General features: G+C 37.8%; 1 protein-coding gene across 3 annotated transcripts in view; it reads right to left on the minus strand.

The window, feature by feature from the left end:
- The window catches only part of itih6 (inter-alpha-trypsin inhibitor heavy chain family member 6), a 31,275-nt gene extending 19,449 nt beyond the window's left edge, over window positions 1-11,826 (minus strand). For 2 of the 3 annotated variants that reach the window (XM_015343308.2, XM_015343301.2), the window contains exons 1-3: window positions 11,534-11,825; window positions 5,612-5,647; window positions 2,989-3,143 (exon numbers count right to left, since the gene is read on the minus strand). In XM_015343308.2, the coding sequence (XP_015198794.2) occupies window positions 2,989-3,143; window positions 5,612-5,647; window positions 11,534-11,674 (332 nt within the window). In that variant the 5' untranslated portion in view covers window positions 11,675-11,825. Of the gene's footprint in view, window positions 1-2,988; window positions 3,144-5,611; window positions 5,648-11,533 lie in introns of all 3 variants that reach the window. The other variant, XM_015343295.2, reaches the window with a different exon arrangement.
- Window positions 11,827-12,286: the final 460 nt, after the last annotated feature.

The following is a 12,286-nucleotide window of genomic DNA, read 5'->3' on the forward strand; positions in this document are numbered from 1 at the left end:
ATTTGGCTGATGACAGAATCCGCTCACAATCAAACAAGCAACCTTTACTGTAAAGGGCCCAAACTGTCTTCTAACAGAGCCCTTCAGTAATGGAGACACTCCTTAGAATCCCATACACTTCAGGAAATATTGCACCACAAATACACCCACAGATCTTATTAAGGACATTCGCAGGGTAAAATTAAAATAAAAAAATCATTTCTAAGGCATGTTTGCAGATGATTTGTTTAAAAGATAAACAACTTAATTCGTTTACAGAAATAATGCCAACTGAAATTTGTGGTTTGTTCCAGTCATAACAAAAAGAACCCAGAAGAAAAACACAGGCAGTATCTCTTTGAATGCTTCTAATACAAATGTCCTTCTTGTAGGAACATTTTTGCCTTTTTTAGATAAGGAATCCACAGAGTAAATAGATTGCAATAATACATACAGTATACCAACTTTGATTAGAAAAAGGAATGTCAATTCTATGAATGTTTGCAAAGTAAAATGTTTTTATTTGCAGATCTCCTTTGGAAATATTGTTCAACATTTCACGAGCTTTGGAGAGTGATGTCCATATTTGTTTAATATCACATTTGGCGATTTTCACACCTATTATAACTTCTCTTCTAAAAAAGCTTACTGAAACACTGTGAACTACATACACTTTGTTTTCCCGTTCCATGAAACTGTAAAGGCACGTGAAAAGCAAAGTATAACTTTTTAAACAGGAAATAAAAGTTAAGAAATTACTTTAAAATAAACTACAGCACTACATGATGCCACAGTTGCAATTTTGCAAAGCAAATAGTCAGCTTCTGTCTGAGGAACAGTGGTCTTGTGTATGCTGGCATGCATAGGCCATTAAAAGGCCTCAGTGATTTCAAGTGAAACTAACTGGACTAATCATACCAAATTGCCTCAGGTATTTTTTTTTGGGGGGAAGCTAAAAAGAGTGCTGGCTTCTGAAACAGGGCAGGCTTTGAAAAGGCAGGAGCTCTCCATGTGTGCTTTGGGCTTTGGCCTTGGCAAATGAAAGTGGAAGAAGGGAGGGCTCATGTTTTCTCAATGAACCTTCTGACTCCCACAAACAATGCTACCTATTCATGCTTGGCCGTCCCCTGCTCCCAGCTCTGTGACCAACTGGAACTCTTTAATCAAGGCCCAGGCCTACTCCAGGGCCTGTGTTGTGTATTGGGCCTTTTGTTTATTTTGAATTTTTCTTGGTTTCTGTAGGTGTAAAGAAGGCTAGGGTGCAATAGTTTAGAGCTTTGTCAATAACCTCCTGGCCTTTGACAGTTTTAAATCTCCTACAGTGGACCACCTTCAAATGAATACTTAACTGTCAGGGTTATTTTTCTGTTCATTTTTTTATGATTATTTTAAGTAAAGGTTACATTGTGGCTTCTCTTCTCTATGTTTGTAAAGGTTATACAGTTTTTCATACAGTATAATCCTGTGGGGGAACAACATGCTTATGTATGTTTTGACCCTCAGTGATGGTGGCCGTAAAATAAAAAGTATGATATGACTGATCAGGCAAGTAATTACTTTAAATAAGTAACACAAATCCAGATGTGGTAAAAGCATGATAGCCAGTGGCTTTCAAAGACTGGGATTGGACTTTGCTGATACAGCTTTTACAAGCCCATAAAGGCTTTAGGTGTATAAGCACATAATAAACACACATGATGAGAAAGTACTTAAATTACAAAATATCATAATGCTTGTCCTAAAAACAATATGCCCACAATATGACACAAGTATAATATTGAATATAATATTGAATATTGAATATTATCTATGAATAAACCAAATCAATACAACAAATTAAATACAAATTTAGCAGGATGTTTTGTTTTTAAATCTAATTTGTTAACCCTAAAACATAACCAACAGTTGGAATGTGTCTACAAGAGGCTTTTTGTCAAAAGTGACTCTTACCATCCAGCGGTATATACAGTACACACAACACACTATTACCCATGTCATGAGGAGGCAGCAATGATTGCTGTTATGTGCATGTCATAACCAGTCATTTAAATCCTGTTCTGAGCTGTCTATGGGAAAACAGTTGCAGGATAGTCAGACTCATAGGCTCTGCATGTTCTCTGAGTGTTAGTGTTTGTGTTGGATTTGACTGGGTACACCACTTAAACTCTACCTCCCAAAGACATACAGGCCAGGTTTGGTTGGTGACTCTGTACACTTTTCAAGGAGGGTTCAGGGAAGTTTCATACTAAGGGTGTTTTTTACAAGTTCAATAAGTATTGGGACTTGAGCTACAGAGAGAAAACAAACAAATTAGCCAGTTGGGTTGAATGGCCTTGTCTCATTTTTGGTTTACCAGATGTTCTGATGACCAGAAAAATATCAGCTACAGGTGATACACAATTCCTCAGAAAATACACAGTATCTTGGATTTATATACAGTATATACAGTAACTGATATGGGGTGATCTGACTCAGCTAATTAAGTGAGTATACAAAACACCACTGCAGAAAGAAAAACCTACCTTGTGACCAGTTTTGCACAGATGGCAGGCAACATGGAGTTAAGTTCAAAGTGTTCAAAACGTCTCATGGCCTCTTTTATTTTAATTTTTTGTGCATAACTAATCAAACCAGTGGACCCATCCAGCAGGGACTTATAATTTTACTGGTCACCTTCATAAGCCACACACACAATTGGGAAGATAAAGGGAATACATCAACAGAAATGGTACATCACATGTAATACTTTTCAGGTTTGGAGTTGCATATTGTCTTTACAGAAATGGACAGAATCCTTAGGTACTTCAGCATGTTAGTTCACCATTCTCATCCATCTTTAAAGAAGCTGATGGGGGCAGAATTCAAATTCCAGAGGAGATAAGGACTTCATGAATTATCAACCTTTAAATGTTTACGGTGCTATAATCACCAAACTACTTCAAACCAATAATGATATGAGAAGGACATCTACAATGACAATGGCTGTGTCTTCAGCCGACCTTTACTTACATGGAGAAGTTGGAAATGAAAGCTGTGCTGGGAAGATCCACCTCAAAGGCAGCTTCTTTGTTAACTGCCAGCTGGTTCCATACTGAACTCTCCACTGTGGTCTGGGCATAGCGAGACACCACCATGGAGCGAATGTGGAAATCTGTCACCTTCAGCTGTGGGCCAAAACAAAAATCAAGATGAAACGAGTTTGGATGCTTCAATGGCAGTATTTTTTAATCCTCCCTCTGGCATGTGGTGTGCCTTCTTGACTCAGTAGCATCACTAAGACCTTAGAGTAACTGTTCACAAGATAACTGGAATTTTTAGAGGTCTCAGCTCATAAAGAGCTGGTATTTTCAACATTCCATTTCAATTGTTATAAAATCATAACAGTGCTTTTAAGTCTCAAACCGTTTTAGAAAAAATAAAGTTACTCAGCAAATTTCTAGTGTAATTCAGGTTTTGATTTATTAATTGGAGCCCCTGAAAATGCAGTACATAACAGTACCTACAAGTAACAACCCCACACGTGATTGTTTTGTGTCTCCAGAGAAAATGTATAAAGATAACTAACAATTCAAGGTGATGATGAATTATGATAAAGATTATTCATGTTATAAAAAACCTGACACAGTATGTCCAGTGGGAGAGAATATAGTTCTTTACCAGGCGTCACACAAATATACTTCCCCACTTTGCATCCTAGCTTTCTGTTTCACAGACATACAGTGCCGATTTGTTTTTTTCTTCTTGGTATTTTCAGGAACTGTTTTGCTTACTGTAATAACTACTAAAAGTAATCTCAGCTCTGGAGACGTAAGATAACAATAAAATACACCTGGAATAAAGAAGTCCATTAAAATTACTATTACTTGTTCCTTTGCATTATTAAATGTTAACACCTTATTATTATTTGTTGGTTGCGGAGAAAGATATAAAAACCTATAACATGGAAAGGACCCAACACAACAGAGCTAAATAATATATCACCTACTGTATATCCTGTCAAAACGGGTACATGAAAAAAAAACTAAAAGCATGATTGGAACTGCATAGTATTGAATTATTTAGTAAGTAAATGTCTGTAAGAAAGTTGCTATGTGATATAAATTGATTGTCAATCTAAAATCATATACTTTTCTTGTTTTTTTTAGTCAGGAAGTGAAGAACTGCAACACCAAAGATTTCCAAGGCACAGCCTTCAGTATCTATACACGTTCGACACAATGAGGCGCTTTAACCCCCATAGAGGCAGATCTAATCAGGTCTCAGAAGCTAAGTAAGGCCAGGCCTCCAGGAAACCCAGTTTGCTTCTGCATGTTGGGGCACCAGTGTTTCTCCTTCTAGACCAAGATCCAGTGTTTCTCCTTCTAGACCAAGATTTCCAAAGCAATGACCCAGCATGGCGATAGAGATCACAGTTGGAAGAAGGCGCCATTTTTTACTAAGATCATGACCATTCGATCATATAGGATACCATGATATTGCTCATAAGAGTGGTAGTGTTAAACCTGGAGTCCTGGCTAATTTCTGATTTGAGTTTGCCTAATCTGGTATCTCTACATTTCACCCTTTATTAAATTGTTGAATTAATTTCTCGCTTCTACATCTGAAATGTAGTGTACTGGGACTGCTGGTGCCATAATGGCTGTCTTGTGTCACCAAGATAGGTGCTACAGATCAGTGGTTAATGAAGTGGGTCCCTTCCTATATTAAAAGCACTGTATAAATGCACAGAATATTAATAGCATTAATAATACAATCAAAGAACTATAAATATTAGCACTAACAATTTACTCAAAGCCTCCACTACAGTTTTCTGCAATTGTAAATAATGTTTAGTGTGAATGTGAGGAAACCAAGATTCTCAGTGGGAAATCTTTAATTCTCATTAATCATAATCTTCAAAAACTTGTTCATGACAGCTCAAGGTAAACCTAAAAGGAGCAGCCAATATAAATCAAATTAATTCATTGTTAGGTGTCCCTTATGATCAGCATTTTGCTTAAAAACGAAAAGACTAGAATTTTGGCCACCAGTGTATCGATTCTGTCATCCTAGCTGATTTTGTTTTTTAAGGAATCACAGGGCTTTTTTCACTGTAGGAATGCCTGTCTATTGCCAAGCCACAGCAGTCTGGTAACATTCTTTTATGGCAAGTCACAAGCACTCAGTTTCCTAGCTGGAAGTTATTCCAGTCTGCGATTTCCTTGACCCAATTGCGCTCTTAATGATTTTAACTTATAGACTGTTTGCATGATTAGAGAAAGAAAGAGATTATTTTAAAAAACTGCTGTCAGATAGTGATAATAATGATGACTATGTACTGTATATGAATAATAATAACTCTTCCCACTTTTATTTTATGCACTGAAATGTAGTGAGGCCCAGATTAAACATACACCGGCAATAAACCTGGGAAAATCCTTAGCAAGGAACTGCCCAGTCTCAAGTGTCAGTAAGAGGGCCAACGTGTTGTTTCACTTGGAATCTCTCAATTAACAAGTTACAGTCTCCTACCCTGCACTCCTGAATATCAGCCCTGTTTACTTAAACAGTAAACCATCACAAACATAATAATGCATGTGATGTATAATTATGTAAAAATAATTCATTTAAGGAAAAAAGTAGTCAGACTTACTTCTGCCTTCTGTGGTTTTGTTTGACGTTTAATTCTCTGCAAAAGAACATAAACATAAATTATTTGATTAGGTTATTCCTCATGTTCTCTAATGCACTGAGGTGGAGAGATGTAAGTATTAAGAATTCACAATTCACAAAGTGACAATTAAAAGGTTTCCCACAGGAAAGAATTATCTTTAGTAATGAGTAAGAAAGTAGGCAAAATATTCTGTAAGAAAACAGCGTATTTCCATTTTTGGAAAAGTACAGTAGCTGATTAATTCATTAGCACTTGATCAGATCTGTAGTATTATCAATAATAATATACCTGCAGGTGGAGCAGCGCAACACAACAATCAAGTCAATATGTCAAACTTGAACAGCTGAGTTTATCAAGTTTAACAAACAAGTGGATGCAGTAAAGAGTATTTAAAGCTGAATGCACAAACTTAGATACATTTTTCATCTCTCAGGGTTTGTTGCACTGAAAACACCAGTACAAACATTTTTTGCATTCTCTTAACAAGGATATCTAGCAAAATACATATATATTTTTTAAACTGTAAAAAACTCAAGCGCTAATAATGTAGAAACAATTAATCCTAAATTCTTAAATATCAAGTATATTAAAGTTTCTCTTACTTTCACCAGCTTTATTGAACCTGAAAGATTTGACAAATGTTATTTGTGTAGCTAAACCAAACAGATACCTATCACACAGAGAGGAAGATTGCTCTCTGCTACTGAACACAAAACAGAATATTAATATACAGTACACAACATATACTGTATGTATTAATTTATACTGTATACTGTATATATTAATTTTTACTGTATAAATTAATTTAAATTTTCAGGGTCTAACCTTTGTAATACACTGCTTGAGTAGGAAAGTCTTTAAAGCTTTTTATGTGCATATAAAACACACTATATACAGTACATATAATCTATAAGATAAGCACAGGAATACGTAAGGAAATTAACATGTTAATACAGTCTCATGCTGAGTGGTGAGACTTGAATTCCCATTAGGAAATGTGGAGAACTGAATGAAAGCATGTACTGTATGACCTAGCAGTTAGCAGCTGTGCAGTGTTTGAAATGTTGATGCTGCACATGAAGTGCATGTAGCGAACAGTTCTTTCTGGACCCTATGCGGACGACACAATCCGAAAAAGTGAGGAAACACTGGGGAAAAAAGTCATGCAGGAATACGGGGATGAAAACAGGGGGGCATGTCCAAAGTGCGCTGGTGCACAGGGGAGGTGTGGCCGAGGCAAACAATCCAAGGGTAATCCAGACGGGGAATCCAAAAACACAAGCATAAATCCATGGCCAGGCGATCCATCCAGGAGATTAAAACCAGGAACCGGGTCGGAACCGGCAGGGAGAACAGGAACAGAGACAGAGACTTAAAAACATAACAGAGCCAGGTGCAACCAGGTCCCAGGCTCGCCCGATATGGGAATCAGATGCAGAGCCCGGAACTGACTGAGTGTCTGGCTTTTAAGGGGAACGGGAAGGAGGCTGGAAAAAGGGGCAGGTGCACAGAATTAAGTCCAAAGTGAAAAGAGCCGGAGCACCCTTAAGGAGGAGGGACTACAATCGTGACAGTGCATAGGTCATACGGTACATAGTGGGGATTTATTCTGGTCACCAAAAGTAGAATTATGCTTAATCATTAGCATACAGAAGAACTGGAGAACTTCACATGAGAGCGACTCTGGTTGATTAATTATATTTGGCTCCAATGAATTTAATGCCACATTCATTGAGGTCATAAATTAATGGAGTGGTACAGTTAGGCATATATAACAACATGATTCTAGTGGCTGAAGAAAAATAGGTCAGCATAATGAAATTTACTTGATAGCTATTATTTATTGATTTGAAAGTAACAACAAACTGAATCATCAAACATACAATAAGATGAACAGTTTGGCTTTGTTAATTAATCCAGGCAGTACTTATATTTGTGTTAACAGGAATACCTTCTTTGTTTGTTCTGAGTGGGGAAAGGAATCCCCTCAGGACCAGATATTAATTTCTAGCCACAATGCCAAAGAGATCCAGAGTTTCAACTAGATCTGGCCCCTGGATTAGGCCCTTGAATTTTCTGGGTCAACCTTGAATGGACAGAAGTCTGTGATTTCCTGTATAGAAGCATGAGGGAGCTATTGTCCTATCCCCCCTGGTTGTCCCCGTACTGAGCTGCTTCATCCATTTGGAGATCAGGTTGGTGTTCTCATAAGTACTGTAGATACCAAGCAATTGCTTAGCATAGCCAAAACAACCCAGTCGACTTAGATGAACCAGACATATTGAGTGAGGCTCTATGGTTGTCATTTCTTCTTCTGCACCAACCACATCAAAATGCACTGACTTCTAAACTTCTGGGGGTGTGAAGGACAAATGGCCCATTGAACAGAGGACCTATAGACTTGTGACTATAAACCCTTGACTTTTTTTGATAAGTCTCATTTTATTAGTTTAGACTATATTCGAAGTGACATACAGCTTGTACTGGAGTGATAAGAACACAAATGAGAGGAAACAGTTTGGCCCATCTAGCCCATTTTGTAGTTTTTTTGTAGAAGTAAAAGTGATCCAAGTATTTCATCCCGCCGTTTCTTGAAAAAAATCAAGGAACTGAGTACAAACAAGTCTGGGCAGTTCGGTCCATATTCCCACAACCCTCTGGGTAAATAACTATCTCCTGTCAACCTGAGAGAAGTAAATTGAAAATGGAAATGACCTCCCTACTCATACATGGGTGTCAATAACAGTTATTACATGTTACGCATCAAGCATGTAAGGAACAGTAAGATACTCAAATGCAGACTCTAATCGACGAGGGGACCAATGCTAGGTTAGGGAAAAAAGGAAAATATTTTTGGTCAACGCACAGTGTGAAATTCTGGGAAATCTTACTGGCCTGGAGATTGGTACTAAAAATAAGATGGTTCATAATGGAAGAATTCATACAAATGCCTACATCTCTTTAATGTACAAATGATCAGCATGAAACCCGACAAACAGCCTAAAATGTGACAATATTATATTTTTTTCTCTTACAATATCTTTATGTATTGTAACATAATGTAACATTATGTATTGTTACAAATGAGAGGAAACCATGTGGCCTGACTAGGTCATTTGGTTGTTAGTAGCTGATTAAAATGCTGTTTCTTCAATGAAGCTAGGATTTAGGCTTTCACAATATGGCCAGGTACTGTTGCTAACCCTAGACTTGCACAACCCTTTGTGTAAAGAAGTACCTTCTATTCTCAGTTCACTTCTAAATAGTTTCCACTTACAGTATCTCATCTGGTTTTTGTTTCACTGTTGATCCATTGGCAATGCCTTAGTGGATTATCAATACTTCAGTCAGGTCCACTTGTATTCTTTTCAAGATGAAAAAGATTCTGTTCTTTCAGTCTATCAGACTAGGGTATTTTTTAAGCCTAGGAATGTATGTGTCTGATTTTCTCTGGGCTTATTCTAGTGCAACAATATATTGTTGTAACATGCTGAACATTATAAAAAATGAGGTTTCACTTGCATTGTATCATTTCCACATTATGTGACTTCATTTTATTTCTTAATGCATTGTCTATAGTGTATAAGCTAACATTGTTTACCTTTTTATTGCTTCCTCAGATGGCCCAGCTGATATTTGCCCTTTTCTGATGATGAGACCATGTACTGTACATGAGGGAGGGGAGTCGTAAGTTATCAGGGTGTGCTAACAACCACCTGGAGATTAATACATGTAAAACAGTGGAAATGGTGGTTGATTTCTTGAAACATTCTACAAAACCTCTTTCCCTGGTAATCAAAGATGTTGCAGTGAATGTGGTGAAGTCCTTTACATTTTGGGGATTATTATTTCTAATACCCTTAAATGGGACATGGGAATATCACCAGTATCACCAAAAAAGACAGCAACAAATGTACTTCTGCCACCAGCTGAAAGACTTCGGTAACTCCCAACCAATTCTGATATAGTTTTACAGAGCCATTATTGAGAGCATTCTGACTGTATATATGCTTTGGCAACACGTTTGACTGCTGCAAAGGCATAACCGCGTGAGATGTTCGCTCTGCGGAGTGGGTCATTGGCTTCCATTGATGACATACATTTCCACAGAAAAGAAGCACGCATGAAAGATTGCTGACGAACGTCCCTGTTTAGTTTAGGTTACTTCCTGTTTCATAAACGACCATCAGAAAGACGCTACCAGTCTATTAAAACCTAAACCACTCGGCATCTGATGAGTATGGAAACCCTTTTCCGCCAGGGAGTAAAACAAAACGCGCTATGGTATCTCGCAGTTTCGACTTTCGATCTCAGAATTATGACTTTATTTCTGTCAATTGCGACAGTGTATCCCAACATTACGAGTTTATATCTCGCAATTGCGACTTAAACTCGTAGACTTATGATGTTATAGTATAGCTGAGTTGTGCAACGCCGGAGAGTCGGGTTCGAGCCCATTCGGTGAGGGACGAACTAGGGTGGTAGCGGCGAGGGCACAGTTCCTACGACCCGAATCCGTTACAATAACAAATGGGCAGACAATGAAATGGTTGAGAGACAATGTGGCACGTGCGAGATATAAAATCGAAATGACTAGATTGTAAATCACAATTGCGATAATTGGAGACAGATTTTTTTAGATCTAAAGTCGAAACGGCGAGATACGACAGCGCGTTTTCTTTACTCCGTGGCGGAAACGGGCTTCCATAGGAAGATCTTTTTTTCTTAGAGCAGACTACTTGTATGTGCACTGTCTTAATGATTTCTAATAGTCTTGTTTGTGTGTGATATTGGTCGGTTGTCCGTCGTGTCCGACAATGACTGAGACTTGTGCGGGAGCTTATTTTAAGTGGGAAAGCCGTTACACTAGAGTAGTCCTACTCTCTCGACCTTAGAAGCTTGGGTCCAGTGGTACGAGTCACAACTGGAGACTTCCTTGGTTGCAAGAACCTTGCGCCCGCCGTGGGACACGAACCCACTCCCCTGGGCTGTGTGTCATGTGACACACGCAGCGTATCCAGTGCACCGGAGTAAATTCCTTGTATATGAACTTTATTTGGCCAATAAAAGCTATCTTGATTCTGATTTTGATTTCAGTCTACAACTATTATCATTTACCTTTCAGTGCCACTATCCATTCCGTGACAGAAACAAACAAAAAGGGTTTAAAAATATAAAAGATTTACAACTGCTTAGATGAACTTCCGAAATGTGCAGGAGTAAGCGTTAAACTTTTTTTATTTTCTGGAGTGGGCTCTCGTAACAAGCGATTTATTTATGTTGGATAAAAATATTTTTCGGTAAAGGGTTGGAACCATTGAGTGCAAACATTTGCTCCCTAGGGCATGATAACCCCTCATCCCCCTGTAATACCTGCTCACACAATACACACCAATCAATACAGAAACATCTCTGTTTCTATGGACTCGTGGTCTCCTCTCATTTGTACTATTCTTTAAAGTCATTATCATTACAATTGTCATAATCAACAACAACAATATGGTTACGTTTAACGCTATGCAGTACATACCTCCTCACTCATTTTAAACGTAATAGCTGTAGATTGCTTCTTAATGCGCATGTAAACGAAGTATTGACAAATTTATCTGCGTGGATGAAACAAGGTGTGTTTATATATTAGTATACATATCGACCTTAAAGTCAGAACTTTGCGCCTTTTTTGCATTGTCTTTAAATACTTTATTCTGTACTTTACGCTTTAAATAAACAATAGATATTTCTCTTGGCAACCAGGTAGCATTTTTCTTCTTGCCAGTTCAAGAGCTTCTGTAGCTTATTACAATGATCTTGTTAACAGCTCTGTGGTACGAATACTTTCAAGCCCGAAGTCTAATATTGCTCCACAATAACGTTGTAAAACCAATTTTAAAAAGACCATACCTCCAGGTATACATTGGCGTCTGCTTTATTGGGTGAATCTTGGAAACGAGCCCGGTACTCCTCAGATGATCCTCTTTGGACAGATGTCATGAAGCAAAATAAGACAAAATATAGCAATGTGATAATCCAGATGCCTCTCATTTTTAGTAACTAATATTCTTAAATTCGCGGTTGATTTCCTGTGCTCTATGGCTTCAAATGAGCTGCGAGAAAACTAGTGCGCAGTTTATTTACAGATACAGATCGCAGCGTTTAAAAGCGCTCTCCTGGGAGGTGTGACTCTAGGATGTGTGATGTGGGTGCAAACGAAGCTTCATGAAACGTTGCTGTTTTTGGATGTGAGTGAAATGTTCAAGAGACAAAGGATTAAATATATACATTAATCCTTGAAGGCGCCGTCTTTCTTTGCCAGTTATACCTGAACGTAAACGCGTCATTTCAAAGGTTTAACGGGCTGGGACGTGCCTCTAAAGAACTTTCTTTCAAAGTCTGAAATATTGAACATTTTGACTTAGATATAGACGACCGTTTTAAAAAAAAAGCTAAAGGAAACACGTACATTATGCAAATGTACTTGCATAACAAGTACAGTAGGTCTGTATTATTTATATGGTAACGTTTAACGCCCTTTAGAGTGATCAGGTTTCTGTGTGGAAATCTGAAAAATACAGTTGAAAATGAGCCTTTTTACCATATTTAATATGATACGAGACATCTTTGCATTGCACATGTTAATTCCAATATGTGGGTTGT

This window comes from Lepisosteus oculatus, chromosome 2, assembly GCF_040954835.1.
Source record: "Lepisosteus oculatus isolate fLepOcu1 chromosome 2, fLepOcu1.hap2, whole genome shotgun sequence".
NCBI lineage: Eukaryota > Metazoa > Chordata > Actinopteri > Semionotiformes > Lepisosteidae > Lepisosteus > Lepisosteus oculatus.